This window comes from Arvicanthis niloticus, chromosome 30 (assembly GCF_011762505.2).
Source record: "Arvicanthis niloticus isolate mArvNil1 chromosome 30, mArvNil1.pat.X, whole genome shotgun sequence".
In the NCBI taxonomy this organism is placed as follows: domain Eukaryota; kingdom Metazoa; phylum Chordata; class Mammalia; order Rodentia; family Muridae; genus Arvicanthis; species Arvicanthis niloticus.
In genome coordinates this window covers 3,115,091-3,140,205 of record NC_133438.1, presented here as the reverse complement: position 1 = coordinate 3,140,205, position 25,115 = coordinate 3,115,091, and the positions used below count along the sequence as shown (strand labels likewise).

The window sequence follows — 25,115 nt, the reverse complement described above, 5'->3', positions numbered from 1 at the left end:
TGATATTGTTGGGATTGCTTTTGCGGGTATGACATAAATGGAATGTGGAAATAGGATTATAGAGTAAGTAGACATAAATAATCAACATTGAAGCATTCAATCTTAAAATAAATTTAGATCGAAAGCAGGAGATAGGAAGCCTAACCTAACTCAGACAGTAGAAACTTAGGCCTTGAGAATTATATAAACAGAAAGGGGTATAATACAACATGTACCAACATTGTTATTAATCTCCACACTAAGGCAATTAATTGTACATAGATGTAAAAATATTGAGGCTTTTGATCTTAAATAAATATTGACGCTTTTTTTTTTTATCAAAAAGCAGGAGATAGTAAAGAAGTCCTGTCTCAATGGTTAATATTTGTTTAGATTGCTTTAATTGTTTTGAATTAATTTAGTTATTAAAATAAATGTGGTTATAAGTTTGGGTGGTTCTATTAAAATTCCTATAGGAGAAAAGTCAAGCTATACCTTTAATGACTTGTATTTTCTGACATGCCATTTTTGGAGAGAGGCTCTGTATTTGTATTGACAGGAAAGGAGAAAGGGTTTTAAATTTACTGCCAAAGTGATATGGATCATATATTTTAGGGGAAGACCTCAGAAGATCTTCAAAAATCAAGAAAAACAAACAAGACAGGTAGCTTAATTCCTTGACAAGGGAATAGCCCAGTAATTGTATAAAAATATCTCTAGCTCAAAAATTCATCTTTTGATTTATACAAATCAAAAGCTGGGAAGTTGTCTTTCTCTTTCAAGTCTTCGATATACATATTTTTGTTGCTTTTGTTGTTTTTTTTAATTTTGAAGACTTTCTTTCATTTGGCAAGGCAAATTGCTCTGATATTTTTTATTTTGTTATTGTCCTTTCTGTTATACCTTAGGTGGTTAGTTGTTTTGTATACTAAAAACTTGTCTCATGAATTGACATATTTTCTTACCTAAACTTATTCTTATATCTATTCAAAATATATTTGGGGTGCCAGTATCCATGAAGGATTCAAGATATATAAGAGAACAAATAGACTGATTCCATTTAAAATCTGTTCTGAGTTAATAATAATAATTTTGATGGAATATTTATCTATTCGTGTATTTTGATCAAATTAATGAATTTAACCACTAGTCTTGTTAATAGTTATTTGATAACACTGAAAAAATATCTCTAGCCTAAACTTCAGGTAAATCTTGTTGATAAATTCATATGTACCGGTGTGGCAAGATTCATCCTCAGAACTATTGAACTAATACTGTTCAGAGACTAGCTTCCAAAACATCTTCAAAAATTGTAACTAATTCCAGATGATCTCACCTGATCCAACCTTTCAGACAGATACAGTGAGAAGCCCTGAGCTTTCTCAACAGAGACTGGATAACAGATGCTAAATGAGCTTTCTTTTGGTTTTTGTTTTGTTTTCTTTTCTTTTCTTTTCTTTTGTTTTCTTTTGTTTTGTTTTGTTTTTTGGCTTTTTTTGTTTTTTGAGACAGGGTTTCTCTGTGTAGTCCTGGATGTCCTGGAACTCACTCTGTAGACCAGGCTGGCCTCGAACTCAGAAATCCGCCTGCCTCTGCCTCCCAAGTGCTGGGATTAAAGGCGTGCGCCACCACTGCCTGGCTCTAAATGAGCTTTCTTAAGTCTAAACAGTTTTTTCAAATTTTCCTACCCCTTTTCACCCCTTTAAAGAATTTCTTGTCACCCCTATTCAACAAGAAGAAGCCATGAAGATTCATCTGCCCAGTTCCCTGGGTTTTGTGTCTGGTTATGGGTATTTTACAAACTGGAGATAGGCTGTCATTTTAAGGGATAATTTGGAGGAAATGCTTATAATTTAGGACACGGAGAAAATATGATGGATTACTCTATTTTATTTTTGAACAAAACATTGTGTAGTCCTAATCTTACCCTGGTATAAATCTATATATTGATACAAAATTTGAATTTAATATTTTTACTCTTAGATAGGCATTGTGCCTATGCCACTCATGTGAGAATACAAGGTTTTGATCCAGTCTTTTAATAGCTGCTATTACAAACTGTTTAACATGATTAAATAATACAAGTTAAGGTCCAGATAGTAAACTTATGATTAGGTTAGATACTAATTTAATTATAGTACAGTGCTTTCAGTTTACTCAAATAAAAATGTCTAAATCTAGGTAAGGTTTAACAGTTCAAATATACTTTACATATGTAGTCATCAAAAGCTTCAAAAATCCACAGAATGTGACATCTAATGTTATTTCATTATTAAGGATCATTTGACAATAAGACATGTCTGCTCCTGACAGCTTCTCCATTCTCCTTCAAAGATAATTTGAGCATCTTTACCTCCAGGTGAGGTTTTTTATCATGGCAAGGCAGTGATTAGGCAGAAATTGGTCTATCCATATACAGACAAAATATACAGTCTAGGAAAGAACACATAATGCAGGAGAGATGACAGTTTAGTTCTGCCAAAACAGAACAAACCAGCCCTTCCTAGTTCCTACTCCATTTCAAGGTCTACCAGATGGTTCTGAGCCTGAAGGCTGAAGACAGATGCTCCAACATTATAAGGAATAGGGACTGTCCAATTAGTCAGCTCTCTCTATAATTGTTTAAGTTTTAGAAACTATGTTTTGTGCTTCCTATACACTCAGGTAATACTTAATTTGCTCTTGTATTTCTGATGAAAGTTGAAAACTAGAAATACTCTCATAAATAAACCTAAGTTGCTTAGCATTGAGACATATGATATAGATATGAAAGCGTGGTTATAAGATGGTGTTACATGCTAAAATCAAAATGTAGTTCAGGTATAGAATTGTAAAGTATTTAAGATAGAAATTATGGTAGAGTAATTTACCTAATTGATAAATATGATGAGCTGGATATCATACTCTGTGATTTACATAATTGTTGTGATGGTACTCAGTATCTGTCTGAAAAGAGATTGTTGGGTTTTTTTTGGTTTTGTTTGTTTGTTTTTGACAGAAAAGATGAGGTGTTGGAAATTGTTCCTAGTGTTTGGATTCTATCAGGCATCTGCATGTCCAAATGCTAAAGGTCTTTGTCACCAATTGGTTTTTGATTGATAAATAAAGATGCCAGTGGCTAATGTCTGAGCAAAGGGAGATAGGTAAGGACCCTTAGAGTTGCTTGAGCTAGGATGCAGGGGGTGAGGACAAGGAGAAATTGCCACAAAATAGTGGTTTATTAATGGACATAGAATCTGCAGGAGAAAAAGTCAATGAGTGGCCATTACGCCTATAGGGCCTGCAGTAGCAGGGGGAGGTTGAAGAGTGCCCAGCCTTGAAAATAGCCAAGACATATAGAAATCAACTGGTGTGTGTGTGCGTGTGCGTGTGCGTGTGCGTGTGCGTGTGCGTGTGCGTGTGCGTGTGCGTGTGCGTGTGCGTTCCATTCACAAATCCAGATAGGTCTTGGACAGGTGTGAATCTGTGATCCACTGTGAGCCAAATCAATGTAGCCCAAACACAACACTGCATATATAAGCTAGATTTAGTGTAGACAGAAGGAGGAATGAAGAATGGGTTCAATCCATACACTAAATAGTAAAAAAGCCAATAAGAAACTTGCTGCATTGAAACTCATTAAAAATAGTAACCAAAAAAGTGAAAGAAAATTAAAATGAACAAAAGGTTTACAAAAAATAGTTGAAAATACCAAAGTTTGATATAGTTCAGGAAGCCCAACAACATCATAACCTGGCAATGACTGTGCATGTCAGTAAAAGCAGGGTGAAAAATTGTCCATATCTTCTTACATGAAGCAAATATAAACCTACATGAAAACAAACCCAACCCTTAGAATAACAATCAAAATAAATTTCTTTGTATCAGAGAAGAAACATGGACTTTATATTCTAGTAATATTCTTGGGACTTCAGTCTATATATCACCCCTCTGTTCTCAGTAACAGCCCATGATGAATTAATCAATACAGGCACAGGATAATCATAATTTTACAAATTTATAGACCTTCGAAAATGTTTAAGCCTTATTTTCATGCTTCATCTACTGGATACCAAGAAATGTTTCGCTTGTGAAATTCCATGAGATATATAGATATGAATTTTCTTTCCTTAATTGAAAATGTACAAATCACAAAAATAAAAACTTTAGTTTGGTTTAAGATTGTTGAGAGATGGCAGCTGGTGTGTGCACATGAGACTCCTTAATTAAATTTTAGACTAATATCCCAACAAACATGATAAAATATGTGTGAACATTGAAACTGATATGTGTTCACTAAAATATTGACTATAACAGTACCACAAACATGTTCTTTGTTTTGGTTTTGTTGCTTTATCTGATGTTTATTTTTGCAGGAATTATTACAATCTAGGTTATGTGCTGATCAACAGGGCAAAAGTGAAAAACCAACATCCTTGGAAGCCTTTAAGTTCTATTTACTTTGAGTTGTTTACTTTCTGAGAGCCCGGGCACATTTCTAGGAAATTGATAGGGGTGGACCTACACTACCACATCTATGAAGAGGGAAAATTTACAAGAATTGACAGGAAGCTTTATTCCAAGACCTGCTGGGGAATTTGAGACTCCTTGTATGATAGCAATATATAAACATCTGTGCCATATATTGGAGAGATCAGTTTTTGGATATCCTCCTAAATTTAGTGTAGAGAAGTAAGACACAGTATTAGAAAAAAGAAACAGTGATCAATCTCTATCACAGTGTGAGACCACTCTTTTTCATACATCTGTGATGTCTCTGGGTCTTATCTGGACATTCGTCTCCATAACCATAGAATTCTACATTCAAGGGTACTGCATGGTCACAATGATCACATTCAGTGAAGTTTAATATACTCACTTGTAAATATTCACTTTTTAAAATACTGGAAAAAAATTAAGTGTAAATTGGAAAATAGAGATTTTTAGTTATGTGTACAATTAGCAAATATCAGTGACAATGTATAAGTCTCTATACACTCATTTTCTTTGATGTTTATAATTGTAGGGTCTGGATAGTAGCATTATTTCTACAGCTAAGACATAAACTTAGAAACACAAAGGGTAAGTGAGACTTTCAATGCAGAAATGCTTAGGGACACAGTAGGTGCTTGAAGGTCTTTAATAAGGCTACTGTGGCACAAACATTGTCACCTCAGAGTGTACTTAAAGAGCCATGCGATATGCATGCAACATACTCCTGTATCCATAAACTTTGTGTCCATCACTTGACATTTTGTTCATTTTGTTTGTATTTTATTGTATGTATTTGCTACAATTTTTTTTTAATTTGGGGGCAATAGAGAGATGGTAAGTGACACTTGGTGTTGTTGTAGAGGAGCTAGGTTTGATTTCCAGCAACTACAGGGGGGCTCACAACTACTTGTAACTCCAAATCCAAGGGTTCTAACACAGTCTACTGGCCTCTGCAGGCACTGCAATATCATAATGCACATATAAATGCCGAGGAAACATAAATGCACAGGAAACAATAATAGATCCATAAACCATTATAAAAATAACTTTAAAATTTACTGTAAAGTTTTATTTTATAGGATAATGCCAAATACTAATGCTTTGAGCTTTAATAAAATAAAGTGTTCTCTGTGTGATCTAAACTGACAGAAAGCTCTACCATTTCTCACTTTTGTTTTAGAAGCACACGGTAGAATTGATATATAATATGCAAGTACAATTGTCAATTGTTGACCCTGCAGAGGAGAAAGTACAGATGAATTCCTAACATTATTATGATGTAAAAATTTTAACATGAAACATTAACATATTTATAAGTAATAGGAACTGACAAAACTAAGTTACTAACATATTTCCTTTAAAATTCAGTACATCTTTGCCTTCTTAAATGTATTTCTCTCATACTGAAGTCTTACTATACAGCTTTAACTGTACTTAAAATCACGTTGTAGACTATATTGACCTCAGGAGAGCTGTCTGACTCTCCTCCCAAATGCTCGAATTAAAGATTTTCAATACACACCTTGCTTATTTGATAATTTCCTTATGATGACTCTATTATAAACTTTTAATATGTTTGAATAAAGGACATGCTTTCAAGTTAATATAGTATAATCTGAAGAATATATGTGAAACCTTAAACATTGCCCATAGAGATATATCACTAGGTATGCATCCAAATTTATCTGAGGAATAGAACCCTGGACTATCATGAAAAAGAGCCCATGATTCATGAAAAACAACAATAAACAGTGAGAAAAGACATGATCTCACGTTGGGCTTAATGTACGATTAAACCAGGAAAAGTAAACCAATATAACACTTTGTCCTGGCTGTAATTGTTCAATATTCAAACTTCACCTTCCTTTCTATGTTATCTTTCAACATTCAAGAGGGGGAGGCTTCAAAACAGACAGTGTACCAATGACCACTTAATACAGATGTAGTTACTGCCTGTAAACAGAGTATAGGTGCAGTGTCGAGTATGAATTCTGTCCACACTGTAAACATTTACATCCTGTACTTCCCAGAACTGCTTGCTTACATTTCAATTGTAATATTTCCTCTAGGATAGAGCCATGATAAATTAAATGGTAATATAATACTTAAAATTAATCTGCACAAAGTCCACAGAATTGACATTACAAACATTTCTGTATTAATGTTCATTTTGATTAGAGACCTGTCTGTTCCTGACAGCTTCCTGTCTTGGATTCTAAGAAGAAGTTGAGTATCTTTGGAGTTACTCCAGTTGTGGTGAGACAGCCACTAGGCAAGAATTGCCTCTTTCCATCTACAGACAATTCACTGTCCAGAAAATGACACACTTGCAGAATAGTTGACTGATTATATCTGCCTAGACAGAGTAATCAGCCCTTAATAATTCTGCATCACTAAGGTCTGACAGATGATCCTGGGCCAGAAGGCTGAAGATCAGATGCTCCAACGTTCTGTAGTATAGGGACTGTCCAGGTGTTCAGCAGTCTCTACAAATTGGCTAAGTTTTAGAAGCTATGCTTTGTGCTTCCCATAATCTCAGTTAACTCAGTCATTCTGGATTTCTGATGGGGTAGAGAACTTATAGTCTCATAGCCAATCCTGGATATTTACTTTGAGAGAAAAGATTTGAGTGGATGGTTTTCAGCTGACATTCATTCTAAAGCCAAGAAAAAAAGCCAGGTTCAGAACTAAGTGTTTTAGTTAGGAGAGATGACAAAGGTTCTGGTTAGTCAACAAAATGATGGACTGGGTACCTCACTGGTACAAATTGGTATAATTATGCTCTAATTGTATATTGAGAGAAAAGTGTTATTTTAACAGGAAGGGTGATATGTAGGAGGAGCTAAGGTGAGAGGAAGAGAAGGAGTAAGGAGAGAAGGAGAAGGAGGAGAGGAGAAGCTAGGTGATGAGAGAGAGAAAGAGGGTGGAAACATGGAGGCAGATGTTCACGTGCCTCCACCAGTCAAAGATAGTTGATATATCTAGTTTAGGTATTGGGTTATACTTCTGATTGAGCATTACCAAACTTATAAAGCCTTTGATTAATATTTTTTAAAAATTGTATAAAAGCAAAAGGGAAAATGGGGCATACGATAGGAGTTTTCTAGGGAGGGGAAATGGGGAAAGCAGATGGCATCTGAAATGTAAATAAAATATCTAATAAAAAATTAATGTGCGCATCATTCAGGTTAAGGTGAGATATCACATTGACCCTTTACCATAATCATTTAGCAGCTTCACAGATGGATTGCATTTTCCTTGTATTACCTATTGCCAACCTTAGTTGGGAACAGTAAGAATTACAGTAAGAAATGACAGGGAATGGGCCATGGTGAGAAAAACTTGTAAGTCTTTCAAACATTTCTTAATTATAAAATTATTCTTGTGCTTTCTCTGTCTGTTTCATAGATCTTTTTCTATAGCAGGTTCCTTTTAGCAGACCCAAGTACTTACCCAGGCCTCTCTTTTTTTTTTTACAGACCCTGCTACTCAGTCTGAAATACAAAGTACTGATTGGCTGCTTGCCACTGTGGGACAATGGGTTCATTGAGCACATCCAGACTCATTAATATGCAGTTCTGTAAGAGAGTCACTGAAACCTGAAGTAGAGGTCTGTGACTCTGTGACCTCAACTTCATTCAGAACTACAATTTTCATTTCAACTTCATTGACAATGACAGCACAGACCTTGAGGGAAGAGATCATCTATAAAATTTTCTAGTTGTTGATTAATAAAAACTATTTACAGGAAGTTTCCTGTGATTTTATCCAAAGTGATAAAATGTTTTTAAGAGTGTTTTCATGATGCCTGAATGCACAAAAGTCTCTTATGAAAGGTGCAAAAACTATGAATGCAGACTTATAAGAAAGTTAAAGAGATCTGTGTGATGATCTTGATTCCTGTCCTCAGTGATTTCTTCCAACTCTAATCAGTATAGTTTATTTTTAAATTTACATTCTTCATTACTTAAAATGTTTGAGTGGTTCATACAGGCATATGTGTTTTACTAAAGTCTATAAATGATTATTTTCTTCTAAATCTGTTCTTAACTACCCACCACAATTCCCTCCAAATTTCATCTGCTCCTTAAAACAATCATTTAAAAAAAAAAGAAAAAAAACGCTAAATATTGATGTGCATATGTTTCTAGGGCAGAGGCAGGAGTAGTTTCTGAAATCTTGAAATCTTTTCACTTTTATGATCAACTTTTTAATCTATTTTATTATTTTTATTTAGAATCACTTTTTACAGTACAGTCTTTGTCCCCTTCACTGTATGCTGCCTGACTGTTCACCATGTCCTCCACTCCACTAGACCTCCCCACTTACAGGATCTCAACTCTCTCAAGGGTTAGGTGCTTCTCCCCTTACTGAGGACAGAGCATGCAGTCCTCTGCTGTATATGTGTGATATGTCTCATATAAGCTGGTATATGCTGCCTGGATTTGGCACCAGCCGGCAGGGCAAAGGTTGAAATCTTAAAGAAGCCTGATTCTTCTTCCATGAGAAGATGTTTGTGATCATTAGCTCTTCATTTAGGAATGGGACTTCCACACCTACTCCAATCAGCTGGGATTTTTCTAGATTGATCTTGTGCAAGTTTTGTATCTATGATCACAACAAGTGAATTCATCTGTACAAGACCAGTGCTTTGTCTGGGACGGGGGGTGGGGTGGGGGAGATCTGTTTATTAGAAATCATGAACTACCATGAAGTACCTAACCTATTCTCAGTACCTTGAAGAAGAAATGTTGACCTTTGTGTTATTCACCATAGAAAGCCAATAAAGCTTCTATGAAGGCTGAGAGAAGTACTAATCTCTGAGTATAAAAGGTAAGAGTTGAAGGGTTAGTTTATTACTATTTCCAGACTACTATGTGCTTTTAGCAGCATAAAAGTATTGAAATTTTCCTTGGGTAGTGAATCAGCCTGATGCCTCTTATTATCAGTACTCAAATTGTTATAAAAATAATTTCTTTTCTGTTTACTATAAAAATCATCTCTCTGTTTTCTAAAATACGCCTTGTTCCGTACCCTGATTCTGTCTTGTCCTCCAGCCTTCCCCAAACCACATGATGTTCTGTCCAAGAATCTTAAACTGTTATCTGACTATGTAGTTTGTACGCAAAATTTATATGTTGCAATATTCCTTCTGGAGGCTTTCATTTTATGGATTTGTCATAAAACAAACTTCTCAATTTGTAAAGATATGCTATTGTTTTTGAAATTTAATTATAATTAACAACATCTCCCTTTCTCTCTCTTCCCTCCAATTTGCACATCTCCATCTCTCTCAAATCATGTTTCTAGTTCTTTACCGTCAACTACACAGAAACACACATAAATGTACATTAGATTTCAGGACAACAAGTTGGTAGTAGATGATCAAATGAGAGGTTCTCCTCTGGGCAAGATCATTTCTCCCAATCTCAGCATTCCTTGGTTGTCTCAAATTCTCTGTCTATGGTTGTGGCAAATTATATTCATTCTGTCTATGTCACCATACATGTTAGAATCATCTTTGTTCAGGGCTTGCTTAGGAAGTCCCATTGATGAGACTTCATGTGTGTAGTCTCTCTGATATTTCCAGGAGATTAATTCTCACAGCTAATCTGTTCCTCTGGCTCTAGCACACATTCCAACTTATCTTCCACTATGATTTCTGAGTCTATGTGTAGTTGCTGTGTTGTAGATGTATCAAACTGGGCTGGGAAACCCAATAGCTCTTCTTCTTGACATTTCTGGTTTGTTGCAGTTCTCTCTAATGGTTTTCATCTATTCTAAATCACATTTCACATGTTAGATCAGCTTGGGCTTACTATACTTATATTATGATAGAATAAACATTTAGAGAGTAGTTAGGAATCATGCTGGTTTAGTAATGTGGCAATAGATGATTCTCTTTTACGATCTATGACCCCAATTGTTCCTACTAGTTAGCTAAGGTTTTATCACTAAGCATATATTTTTGCTTAAACCAGAAAGATTTTAAAATTATTTTATGGCTGCAGCCATTATTAACCTGACAGAGTAGACAGTAATACATTTTGATGTGGTAAAGACCTGTTAAGCTGTCAAAATTAAAGTATTTGCCCATGGTAAACAAAGAAAGCCAAAATACATTTGTGGCTGATACACAAGGAATAGCAAAGCATTCCTTAAGAGACTGAGTGTGAGGTTTTATGATAGACTGATCATTGTGTTGAGAGATTACCAACTAGGACTTTTTCATCCTAGATGTTTCCAACTTGAGACTTTTCACCTACAAAAATCTGTGATGGACAAAAGTGACCACCATATCCTGTGTTGTAACTAAAAATATGAGTTCATAATTTCAGTGGAAGCAGTATCAGAGAACATCCTCAATTCAAGATGCATTTATATCTGTCTGTGAGAATGTTCTTTCTTTATTCCTTACCACCCCTTGCCATGATTCTAGGACCTAAGCTGCATGAGGCAGAAAAACTGCCAAGTGTATAACCAGACTCCATAGAAAGAGTATGAATCAAAATAAATTTCCCATCATATTGTTCATTCTGATATTTTGGTCAAAGGTGTAGAAAACCAACTATTATTTATTTTTTTACTTATTAATATTTTTCTTTTATTGGATATTTTCTTTATTTACATTTCAAATGTTATCCCTTTTCCTGGTTTCCTATCATACCGCCCTTCCTCTGCTTCTATTAGGGCATTTTCCCACCCACCCACACACTCTTACCTCCCTGCCCTCACATTCCACTACACTGGGACATGTAGCCTTCACAGGACCAAGGGTCTCTTCTCCCATTGATGCCTGACAAGGCCATCCTCCGCTACATATGTGGTTGGAGCATGTGTACCTCCATGTATACTCTTTGGATGGTGGATTTGTCCCTGGGACCTCTGGGGGTTCCGGTTGGTTGATATTGTTGTTCTTCCTATGAGATTGCAAACCCCTTCAGCTCCTTCTGTCCTATAACTACTCCATTGGGGACCCAGTGCTCTGTCCAATGGTTGGCTGCCAGCATCCACCTCTGTATTTGTCAGGCTCTGGCAGAGCCTCTCAAGAGACAGATATATACAGCTTCTGCTACCATACACTTCTTGGCATCCACGATAATGTCTGCATTTGGAGAGTGTATATGGGATGGATCCCTAGATGGATGTCCTTTCTTTCAGTCTCTACTACACACTTTGTCTCCATATTTGCTCCCATGGTTATTTTCCCCCTTCTAAGGACCGAAGTACCCACACTTTAGTCTTTCTTTTTCTAGGGTTTAATATGGTCTGTGAGTTGTACCTTGGGGATTCTGAGCTTCTTTTTTGGCTAATATACACTTATAAGTGAGTACATACCATGTGTGTTCTTTTGTGATTGTGTTACCTCACTCAGGATGATATTTTCTAGTTCCACCCAATTGCTTAAAAATTTCATGAAATCATTCTTTTAATAGGTTAGTAGCACATAGTGGAGCATGGGTCATTGTCACATGCTAGAGCATCTTTTGAGTATATGTCCAAGAGTGGTATAGCTGGGCCCTCAAGTCATACTATGTCCAATTTTCTGAAAAAACCGCCAGACTTATTCGATATAAGGAAATCCATCTCCATAATTTACTATATACATAAACTCAAAGAAGAAAAACCACACAATCATCTCATTAGTTGCTGAGAAGATATTTGACAAATTCAACACTCCTTCATGGTAAAAGTCTTACAAAGATAAGGAAATCAAGTCCCATACCTAAACATAATAAAAAGCAATATACAGCAAACAAGTATCAACATGAAACTAAATGGAGAGAAACTTGAAGAAATCCCACTAAAATCAGGCACTAGACAAGGCTGGTCACACTCTCCCTACCTATTCAGTATAGTACTCAAAGTCCTAGCTAGAACAATTACATAACAAAAGGAGGTCAAAGGAAACCAAATTGGAAAGGAAGAAGTCAAAATACCACTATTTGCAGATGATATGATAGTATAATTAAGTGACCCCAAAAATTTCACCAGAGAACCCTTAAACCTGATAAACAACTCCAGCAAAGTAGATGGATATAAAATTAACTCAAGAAAATCAGTAGCCTTTCTCTACTTAAAGGATAAACAGGCTGAGAGAGAAATTAGGGAAATGACACCTTTCACAATCATCACAAATAATATAAAATGCCTTGGTGTGACTCTAACCAAACGAGTAAAAGATCTGTATGACAAGAACTTCAAGCCTCTGAAGAAAGAAATTGAAGAAGGTATCAGAAGATAGAAAGATCTCCCATGCTTGGGGATTGGCAGGATTAATATAGTAAAAATGGCCATCTTGCTGAGAACAAGCTACAGATCCAATGCAGTACCCATCAAAATTCCAACTCAATTCTTCATAGACTTAGAAAGAGCAATTCCGAAATTCATTTGGAATAACAAAACACCCAGGATAGCAAAACCTATTCTCAACTGTAAGAGAAATTCTGGGGGACTCACCATCCCTGACCTCAAGCTGTATTACAGAGTAACAGTGATAACAATTTTATGGTATTGGTACAGAGACAGGCAGGTAGATCAATGGAATAGAACTGAAATGAATCCCAGAAATGAATCCACACACCTATGGTCACTAGATCTTTGACAACCTCTAGTGGAAAAAAGACAGCATTTTCAATATATGGTGCTGATTCAACAGTATGTCAGCATGTAGAAGAATACAAATTAATATTTTTTAAATTTACATAACAAATGCTGCTCCCCTCAGAGTTCCAAAGCAGGAGAACTAAAACACTAAGTAAAAACCATCAAGTAAAATATAAAAGCAGTACTATTAGAATTTTACCTGGCTACTTGATGGAATCTCTAAAACTTCTACGGAATGAACAAAGGTGTTACAAACTTAAGAGATGGTGCAAACTCTAAAAGACCATAGATGCCAGCCTAGATTACCCAGCAAAACTCGCAAGCACACTAAATGGAGAAAATAAGACATTCCATAATAAAACCAAATTCAAGCAAGTTATAATTACAAATTGAGACTTACAGAAGGTGATACAAGGGCACATCTAATCAAAAAGGTGATGATAGCATCGAAGAAAATACAAGAATAAAATAAACCCAGAAAAGGAAGTCCAAATAGGGTAGATATAGACCCCAATCCAACAAACACTGGACGTTGACATCTCTCAAGATCAATGGTTTCAATGCCCCAATAAAAAGACATAGGCTAAAAAAAAATAAATGTAAAAGCAGAAGGTATCTTCTGCTACATCCAGGAAAAACATCTTATCTTCAAGGATGGATATCCCTTAAGTATAGAAAGACAAAAAAAAATATTCCAAGAAAACAGATCTAAGAAGCAAGCTGGTATAACCTTTATAATATCTGACAAAATAGATATTAAAAGAAAACTAATCAGAAGTGATAAATATCTAACTATATAATCACATACACAAAAATCCTACACCTAACACCTCAAGTTATAAGATGTATGAACCAATCTCAAGGACAACCAAGTATGTAAAGGAAATGAAACTACATACATACTGATGCTCAAATACTGATAGTAGATAGGTTTAGTCTATCACTCTCAAAAAGAAAGAGATCATGCAAACAGAAGCAAAATAGAGATAAGATCAAGATAATTGATATTATATACCAAATTGACATAATATATATACAGAACATTATACTCATATTAAAAGAACCAAGGTTCTTCTCAGCACCTCTTAGAACTTTTCTGAAAACTGAACACATATTCAAAAAATAAAAGGAAATCTCAAAAGACTAAAAAATAAAAACAAATAACAAAGTAAACTACAAGCATCACACTTTATGACTACTCCAGATTAAAACTGGATATCAGCAACAACAGAAATATTAAAATGTCATGGAAATTGAGCAAATCACTACTGAATGAAACATATTTCCAGATAAAAAATAAGAAATACAATAAATAAAATAGATGTTCAAGCATTAAATGGAAATCTATATACCACATACAAACTTACAGGACTCAATGATGGTGGTTTTAAAAGGAAAGCTCATAGTACAGATTGCCAACATTAAGAGAAAATAAAGCAAACAGAGCAATCTGATATTCTTAACTAAATAATAGACACAAGAGATCAAGGACAAAATGAAGAAATCACACTCAAAATGAATATACATCAAGAAATATTCAAACTCAGGGCTGAAAACAATAAAATACAAACAACAACATGGAAAATACAAAGAATCAATGAAACCAAATGTTATTTTTATGATAAACTTAATAAAATTGTCAAATCCTTAAATAATGAATTGAAATGAAGGGAGAGAACATCCAAATTTACAAAATTAGAAAACAAGATAGTACATGAGAACAGATCTATAGTACATTTGAGAATCTTATTGATACACTTTAAAATTCTATACTTCACTAAATTGGAAAAGCTAAAAGAAATAGAAAACCTTTTCCCATACATACAGGTAACAAAAATGAAATTCAGATGAGAAACAGAATTTAAACAGACCTACAAACCATAATGAAATACAGACAAGAATTAAAAGGCTCTCACACAAATAAACAAACAAAACAAGAAAAAAAACCACAAACCAAAAACAACAGCTGATATTCAGGGTTAGATTGGTTTTATCATAGAATTCTACCAGAATTTCAAAGAAATGTCAATGCCAACACTCTTTAAATTATTCAACAACAAAAACAGAAGAAACATTGCCCAATTCATTTTATGAGGCCACTTAACCTAATATCCATCCACATTAAAAAATAAAAGCAGAGAGAGAGAGAGAGAGAGAGAGAGAGAGAGAGAGAGAGAGAGAGAGAGAGAGAATTGGAGAACCATTTCTCTCATGTACATATATCCAAAACTCCTCAATAACATATTTGCAAATCAAATTCAAAATATATAAAACAGATCATAACCTTGCTCAAATATGCTTTAACCCAGAGAGGTGGAAATGGTTTAATATATGAAAATCAATAAATGTAATTCACCATGTATACAAACTAAAAAAAAAAAAAAAAAATGACAAAACAAAACATGATCATATCACTAGATGCAGAAAAGGCCTTTGACCAAAGCCAATAGCACTTCAATCAAAATTCTGGAGATATTAAGGATACAAGGGACAGTGTACAACAAAATAAACAGTTAACAGCAAGTAAATACCAGTTTAGACTTTAATGGAGAGAAACACAAAGTAATTCTAAGAAAATCAGAAAGAAAAGACTATGTTCCACTGTCTGCAAACATAGTCAACATACTTGAAGTCTTAGCTGGAACAATAAGACAACCGGAGATCAAGGAAATAGGAATTGGAAAGGAAGTCAAAGTATTTTTATTTGCACATATGATAGTAAAAAAAAGTGGGGAACCCTAAAAATTTTAGTCAATACTTCATACAACTGACAAAAAAACCTTTCTGTAACGAGAACAAAATAAAATAAACTCACAAAATTTAGTAGTTCTACTATATACACAGGAAAAAAAGACTAAGAAATAAAAATGAAAAAAGTTTTTCATACGAGCTTTGGATAATTTAAAACATCTTGGACTAACTCTAACAAAGCTGGAGAAAGACACGTGTGATTAAAAACTTTAAGATACTGACAAAATGAATAGAAGAAGATATGAGAAGATGATGGAAAATCTCCTATGCTTGTGGATCAGTAGGTATAGCAGTGAAAATGTCCATCCTACCAAAAGTAATGTGCAGATCACAAGGCAATCCCTATCAAATTCTAACAAATTCCCACACAGATCTTGAAAGGATAATTTTCAGCTTTATATAGAAACAGAAGAAAGAACATAAGCTAAAGTAATCCTGAACAATACAAGAAAGTATGGATGTATAAACATGCTCAATTTCAAGTTGTACTACAGAAGACTAGTAATAAAAACATCAAGGTATTGGTATAAAAACAGACACATCAATCACTAGAATCAAATTAAAGGCCAATACATAAATCACAATTCTGGATACTTACTTTTTGATTAAAAACAATTAGAAACATCTTACATGAAAGAGTCAAACTATATAGATACACGTAGAGGCACAGGAGACTGCTTTCTGACAAGGACAGCATTAACATAGGTACTAAAGTCAACAAATATTAAATGGGACCCCATGAAATTAAATAACATTTGCTTGACACAGACATTTAGATTTGTTCACATTTTCAGCCTACAGACTGGGAAGAGATTTTAACTAAATCCATATCTGGTAGAAGACTACTATCTAAAATATGTAAAGACCTCAAGAAACTAGATAATAAGAAAGCAGTTAATATAATTTAAAAATGAGGTAAAGAAGTAACAGAGAAATGTTAATAGAAGAATCTCAATAGGTGAGAAACACTTAAAAACTTTCGAACATCCTGAACCACCTGAAAACTGCACATAAAAACTATTCCACAAAATATAAACAGAAATAATATTTCCCAGTTTAGTTTACAAAACCATACTTGCTCTGATACTCAAAACACATAAAGACTGAACAGATAAGACAACTGGAAGAGATCATGTTGATACAGTTGGAAAGGGAGAAATCAAAGTCTCTTTATTTATAAATAACCTGATAGTTTACATGCAAAAGTGACCCTAAAATTGCATGGTGGAATTCTTACAACTGAAAAAACTTTTCATCAAAGTAGTTGAATAAAAAATTGAATCATAAAACCCAGTATCTCTCCTTTTGTGGAAAACCAAGAATCTCACATTCCTCCACAAGGTGCTCCCCATAGCCAAACTTCAGTACCCAAGTTTCAGCAGCCAATCATTACCAGGCACCAAATGCTTCATATTCTCACTGTCATCATGTGCCCAGCATCGTTATATGTGTGTGCTATACCCTTTATAAAGACTGTGTCTTCAGAGCCCCATAATCTTTCTGTCTCTTCTTGAACTTTTGTATACTCACCCCCATAATCTATTGCATGAGGTCATTTCCTTGGTGTAACTCTGTGGCATTACTTGGACTTCCAGTTGCTGTGAGTAAGGGGTGCCAACCTACAACACTTATTTATATAAAGAATAAACAGACTGAGAATAAAGTCAGAGAAACATCCCCTACACAATGCCTAAAGTAATACAAAATATCTTGGGGTATGTTTAAAAGGGAAGTAAAGTGAACAACTATTATGATAAAAATTTAAAATCATTATAGAATGAAAATGAAGAAGATATAGCTGATAAAAATATCTCCCCTGCTCAGTAAAATATATATCCTAGCAAAAATAACATACTGATTCATGATAATTCCCATGAAATCTTCAACTCACTTTTTCAAAGATCTTGACCTATACCCACCTTGATACTTCCTCCAACAAGGTCACACTTTCTAATAGTGGCACTGCCTACAGAACAAGCATTCAAACACATGAATCTATGGGAGTAAAGCATATTTAAACCATAGAAAATTATCTAGAGATCAGTGAACCCTAAACATTACAGGCTTTTGACATTACTTTTGATTGTCTCCAATTTATTTCTTGAAAAAATAATTGATTCTTTACGAAATTCAATTCAGGATCCCTAGTCACAATCATCTTTATATCTCTCCCTATCCTTTTTCATTGGAAACTCTACCCCCCCCCCAAAAAAAAAAACCAGACAAACAAGCAACCATGTTTCAGTGGATAATGGGGTATGCCATATAATACTCTTTTGCCCAAATAGCTTTTCTTATTAATTTTCATTGCAATGACACACTGGTCTGGCTCTGGACCACTGGCCTCTTCTACACTATCAACACTGGATCCTCACTGGGATTCCTCTTGGATACCCAGTTGTTGCCCTGTGTCCAGGAGATTCTGTAGCTCTGATTCTCAAGAAACATCCTCTTCAAGTGAACTAACAGTTCATAGGTGGAATAGATGTTGATGAATAGTAGGCATTATCAACTTAATGAGCATAAGACTTACATATATATATATATATTATAATATATATAAATATATAATAATAATTATACTGTATTCTCACTGGAATTCCTCTGGAATAGCCATAGTTGTTCTGTGTCAAAGAGATAAGGAGATCCTGTACCTCAGATTCAAAAGAACCCTACTTTTTATATGTGTGGGTGGGCTCACTTGAGCATACACATATATGTTATGATTTCTTAGATTGTCTTATGCAATATGGACTATACGCACATAACAATATTTTCCTCAAACTGGACAGAATGGGGAACTAGTAACTATTCATAATCTGTTATGATGGGTATGACAGAATTTCTAGACTGACATAAAAATCATAAAGAATTTTTGGTAAAGTGTTGTCTCCAAATAGCTCAGCTGAAGAATAATTGGTTGGTGAAGAATGTTTTGGCTTACGAAGATTCAGGACAACTACTGGACAGACAACAAACAATCAATATATATGTATATATACATACATATGTACATATGTATATACATATATATGTATGTATATATACACACACCTACATACATTCATATATATATATATATATATATATATATATATATATATATATATGCAAGCAAGCATGCACAAATGTGTACAGACTTATAATGTTTTTATACAAATGATATTATGAAATAGAAACTGTAGCCAATAAATGAAAATATTGTCCTCATTTTTTGAGTAACTATAGTTTTAATCAGAACATCTATTTGTATGCCTATATTATGCAGGGTGTTTCATAGGTTTATTTCTAGCACTTTATTTATTTCTAGCAGTTCCTGTGTTTCAGGTTTCACTTTTATCTTGGTTCATTGTTTAGGACTTTGAATCTATTTGGAGTTGGATATTATGCAAAGTGAAATACACAGGTCTCACTTTATCCTTCTGAATGTGTAAATTCAATTTTCTTACACCATTTATTAAAGATGCTTTTTGGGTTTTTTTTTTTTGCTCTAGTGTAGTTTTGGGCACATTTCAATTGATCTTTGAACTAGGTGAAATATATAATCCTATATTTTATGTGCCTGCTGTAGGCTACAGTGATTAGGATGGAACTATAGCTTCCTTAAAGAAAAGTTCGTGGCCAGCCATGGTTTTAGTTTTCCTTGTTGTTAGAATGTTCATCCCACAGGCTCTCTGGGAAATTTGTAACGATCCACCTGTCTTTTCAAGATGTAAGCCACCAACAGTTACGTTTTATTGAGAGTCTCTCTCTCTCTCTCTCTCTCTCTCTCCCTCCCTCCCCCTGCCTCTCTCTTCTGGCTCCTTTGCACATCTGATAGGCAAAGACTCTCAAAATACAAGTTGATGTTTGCAATGAACCTCATACAATATGATCAGTTTATTTAGGCTACCAATTCAACCAAATAACAAACTCACATACTTGGTTTGGCTAATTTAAAAAAAAAAATGCAAGGTACCGCTAATTTACTTCTTTTTATTGGCCCTTTGAGGAATAGGGGTGAATTAACAGCTGGAAGTGAAGCAAAAATATATCATTCAAATATTTAAAATATTCTTAGGATGTTTTATTCCTTATCAAGACCAAAGTGAGTCTGGGCATAACAGAGTAATGATTCATCAGAATAAAGGGTCCAAAAGATGGAAAACCTAAATAAGTGAAGTGAGTGATATTCATCAGCCACAAATTGTGATCATGCACAAAGGGATAGCACACATTTAAGATGCAGGAGAGCAAATAAAAACACAGAAAATAAGACAATAGAGCCAGGATGTTCTTGATAGCTCTTGATTCAGGGGAGTTTCTTCTGGAAACATGACTGCTGTGGATGTGTTTAACCCTCTGCTTGTGTCTGTACAGAATCACAACCATGGAGCCACTGGACCAGCCAATAAGAACTGAACACAAAATTTCTGGACATATCACCAATGATGCATACAGTGACTCATTGATGTCATCATGACTTACAATGAAGCAGTACTTGTAATCTATGTTTCTTGTCACATTATTGCTATTCCTTTTGACAAATATATCCACAAAGAAAATGAAATGTATAAACATGTAAAAGACCCAGAGAAGGGAAATGGAGCAGCCAATGTACTTTGCAGCCTTGCCCTTTGGATCCTTATAACAGGATTCCCTGTGACTGATGGTGATGGTCTGAAAAACATTCAAAAGAATGGTGGTGCCAAAGGACATACTCCGGCCAACTCTTTGAATGTACAAAATTAATCTGCATCCCAAATCATTAAAAATCTGCTTCAGCCCAAATGCTGCCACTGTGTAGGGTATTCCTGTAGAGAGAACTAGCAAGGCATTGGCCGCCATTAGGTACATGAGAATCAAATCTGTGGGCTTTAACTTATGTTCTCTATGGTAGACTAGATAGTAGATAAGAAGGAAGAAATTGATCAGAATTCCAGTAGAAATTTGTGATAAGAAAATTATTTTAATTGTCATATTCCAGAAGTCCATTCTCTGATTGGGCCTGATTCTCTTTAGATTCTGGTCACACCAATTGTTCTGATCAAAATGAATGAAAAGTATTAATATTCTGAAAATAAAATATTAACATGGTTTATCTATACAAAACTTTAATGGTAACTGAGTTACAAAATTATACTTTTTAACTTTCAATGAACCTATTGAGCTAGTGACAGATAATAAAAATCTAGATAGATTACTAGTCTTAATGTAAACATTTATACTCGTCTCTGTTGTAAACTTCTTATCAATTTGTTATTTGAATTTATTTTTGAACTTTTAGTGAACTTCTGCAAAAATAAGAATGCTTGGAAAAACTATGTGATCTATTCCCCTAGAAAAGATACAAAGCACAATTACTTTACATGGCATTATAACATTAGAGCACGAGGAGAGAGGAAGATTGGGGAGAAGGAAGGAGGACAGCAGAGCAGAGTAACAGTAAGAAAAGCAACTTAGAGATTTAGAAAGCATGTAGTCTGATATGTTTTTCCACTTTTATTTTCCCATAGAAATAGACAGGACATTGGGGCATGAGCAGAAGAAAAGAGCAATAAGCAGAGTGGAGAAAGAGGAACAAAGATTCTGCAGAGAGAGCAAAAAGAGGAGACAGGCTTCCCCTCACCATGGGACAGAGGAGGTCTCTTCTTAACAAAGTAGGATTAGTCTTAATAAAGAGGACAAAGCTTTTTCTTACAGTCTTCAGTTAGATTCATTTAGAAATATAAGAGTAGAAATGTTTCTTTCTCTATGCAATAAAGATTGGTACCCATTTTTCATCCAGAATGAGCAAGTTCTTTAGGCACTGACATTGAGCTACTGTTCCATATGTATATGTAAGTTTTGTGTGTGTGTGTGTGTTTGTTAATTATGTAGTTATAAGATAAGTAAGTAGTTAGACCCTACTAGAATACATGAATGTGTATGAGTATGTGTGCATAAATTTGTATATGAATCTATGTGAGCTTATGCATATTTACTTGTGGAAATTTTTTTCTTTCTGTGAACAACTTTTGCTAGCAGACTGGAAGTTGAGTGAACTTCAAGTCCTAGCAAGAAAGTTGCAGTGGAGATAAGTACAAAGGTTACTTTCCTTAATTCCCTGCTGTTTTAAATGAGGTTCTAAACACCAGAGACTTTGCAGTTCTGACCTCAGAGGGTCTCACACTGGTAGACCAGTTACTGCTGCAGAGTACTTTAAAACCAAAACAACCCTAATTTTTCACAAGATCAAGTTTTGCCATGGCCAATGTTCTTATCCTCTGCTACCTTTAAAAGAGTACCAAACCCCATAATGAATTAATCAATATAAACACAGGATAAATAGAATTTTATATACCCATAGATCCTTGAAAATCTTACCATATATATTCATGCTTTATGCACTGAATTCCAAGTTATGTTTCACTTGAGAAATTGTCATGAGATGTATGATTATGTGATTTGTTTCCTTCTTTAAAAATATACAAGCCACAAACACTACAGAAATTTAGTTTAATTTCAGGTTGTTGAAGGAATGTCAAATGGTATACGTAAATGCATCTCACAGAGTGACAACTTGAGTCTAATAACTAAAGAGATACCATCCAATCTTTGTGGCAATGATACTAGCTGAGGTTTGAGTTCATTAATATGTTCATCAGAATAGTATCACAACCAACTTTTTTATTTGTGATTTTGCTGCTTTATCTGAAGAACATATATGTAGGAACTAAGACAGAGGCTAGAATATACATGGTCCAACAGGGAACAAGTGAAAATCGAACATCCTTGGGAGCTTCTTAAGTTCTATTTACCTGAAGGTGTTTACTTGCTTGAAGGCCAGGCAGATTTATTGGAAAAGGCCAGTGGTGTTACCCTGCCACATCTGTGAGAATGGAAAAGAATCCAAAGTATTGACAAAAAGCTTTATTTTAAGAGCCATTGTGACTTTAGTACTCCTTGTATGACAATAACTCCCTGTTGCACATGCTTAAGAATTGAAGGCCAGGCAGTGGTGTCCCACAACTTTAATCCCAGCACTTGGGAGGCAGAGGCAGGTGGATTTCTGAGTTCTAGGTCAGCCTGGTCTACAGAGTGAGTTCCAGGACAACCAAGGCTACACAGAGAAACCCTATCATGAAAAAACAACAACAACAACAACAACAACAACAACAATAATAATAATAATAATAATAAAATTTAAAAATGAGTATTTAGATAGCTGCCTGAATTCAGTTTAGTGAAGTAAGATGTAATTCTACAGAAGAGAAACAGTTACCAATGTCAATCATGGTATGTGGCTACTTCTGTGCTCAGATCTGTGAGGTCACTGTGCCCAATCTGTACATTTGACTTTATAGCCACAGGATTCTACACACAAGAGTTACAGTGTGATCATACTGGTCACATTCACTGAAATCCAATATTTTCCATAAATATTCACTTTTTAAAATATCATTAAGTGTTAAGTGTTAAATGGAAAATATAACTGTTCTGAGTTAAGTGTGAATGTGGCAAATAGTGACAATTGTTGAGCTACCGCTATCTTCTCAGGTTGACATTGTCTGAGTAACATTATTTCCTCAGACAGAACAGAAACGTATAAAAACAAAGGGTAAGTGTCACTTTAAATACAAAACTGTTTTAGAGATAGAGTGGATACTTGAAGGACTTGGACATGTCTAGCATGGCACAAACACAGTCCCCTCAGTCTGTTCTCAAAGTCAGGAGAGATGCTTGCATACTGCCTGCCCTTGTATGCAACCTGTGTTTCCCACTTGACATTGTGTTTGCTTTTTTTGTATGTTACTTTTTACATTTGCTGTGAAAGTTTTACTACTGGAAAACAAGAGAGATGGCTCAGTGGTCAGAAACACTTACCTGGGTTTCACAGGATCTGTGTTTGGTTGCCAGAACCCACATAGTACCTCACAACTGTTTGTAACTCCAAATCCATGGGTCCTGACAGAGTCTACTGGCCCCTGAAGGCACTGGATTCCCACAGTGCACATATATACATGCCAGGAAAGCATGTGTATGCACACACACATGCACACACACACGCACATACATGCACATGCACGCACACACATACACATATAGATATATAAACCATTTTAAAAATAAGTTTTTACTCTAACATAGTTTTATTTTATAGGTGAATGCCAAATGCTAATGCCTTTGACCTTTTAATAAAATGCAGTTTACTCAGTGTGGTCTGACCTGACAGAAAGCTGTCCCATTTCACAGGCTGATTTCAGAAGTACAAGATAGACTCGATAATTAATATACCACTAAATATATAAAATATTGTCACTGAAGAGATAAAGGCTATAGAAGGAAGTCCAGATGAATTACTAATATGATTACCCTGTACAGAACACAAAATAATATATGTTTAACAAATTATAGCATGGAATGAAATTTAAGTCACTGAAACATTTCCTTTAAAACTCAGCATACATTTGTTGTTTTAAATGTATTTTTCTCATGATTTGTTATTACTATTAGCTCTAAATGTTCTGGAAATCACTATGTAGATAATTTTATCCTCAAAATCACAAAGATCTGGCAAGCCCTGTCTCACAAATGCTGGCATTAAAGGTTTTCATCACACACCTGGCTTAATTGAACATACCTATATTGATGACACTATTATAAAGAATTTAGGATGCATTTAATAGAGGAATTGCATAAAACACAATAAGGTTTACAATAAACAATCTGAAGACTGTGAAACCTTAAACATTGTCCAATGGGATATATCACTAAGTGTGAATACAAATTTATCTCAAAAATTAAACCTTGGTACATCATGAACAAGGGGCTCTGCTCCATGAATAATAACTGTAAGCAAAGACTTAGGCATGTTATAAGGTCATGCATAGAGTATGAGTAAGCCTTGGAAAATATTACAAGACACATTTGGTCCTGGTTGTCATTGCTCAATACTCATCCTATACCTTACCTTTCATGTTGCCTTTCCACATTTATGACAGATCCTCAAACCAGACATTGTACCAATGTCCACTCAATATTGACTCAGTGCCTCTGTAACAAGATCAAAAATGTATTGTCACATATGAATACTTTTTACTCCAAAAGCATATCTTGCCCTTCCCAGGATTGTGAACTACTTATATTTTCATTCTAATGTTGCCTATGATATGAAATATAATAGGTTAAATGATCATAACAATACTTTAAAGTTAGTCTCCACATCATGTACAGTAAGGTGCATATGACATTTACTTATTACCACAACCATTCAACACCTGCAGAGATGGGATGCATTATCCTGGTATTACGCACAGTCAACCTTAGTTGGGAAATTATATTGC

At 34.8% G+C, this 25,115-nt stretch overlaps 1 protein-coding gene across 1 annotated transcript; it reads right to left on the bottom strand.

Annotated features, from left to right (window-relative positions):
- Positions 1–19,866: 19,866 nt before the first annotated feature.
- On the bottom strand, positions 19,867–20,790 carry LOC143440645 (vomeronasal type-1 receptor 4-like). Its single transcript, XM_076927432.1, has one exon. It carries the CDS (start codon positions 20,782–20,784, stop codon positions 19,867–19,869), a length of 918 nt encoding a protein of 305 aa, XP_076783547.1. The 5' UTR covers positions 20,785–20,790.
- Between the last annotated feature and the right edge of the window lie 4,325 nt (positions 20,791–25,115).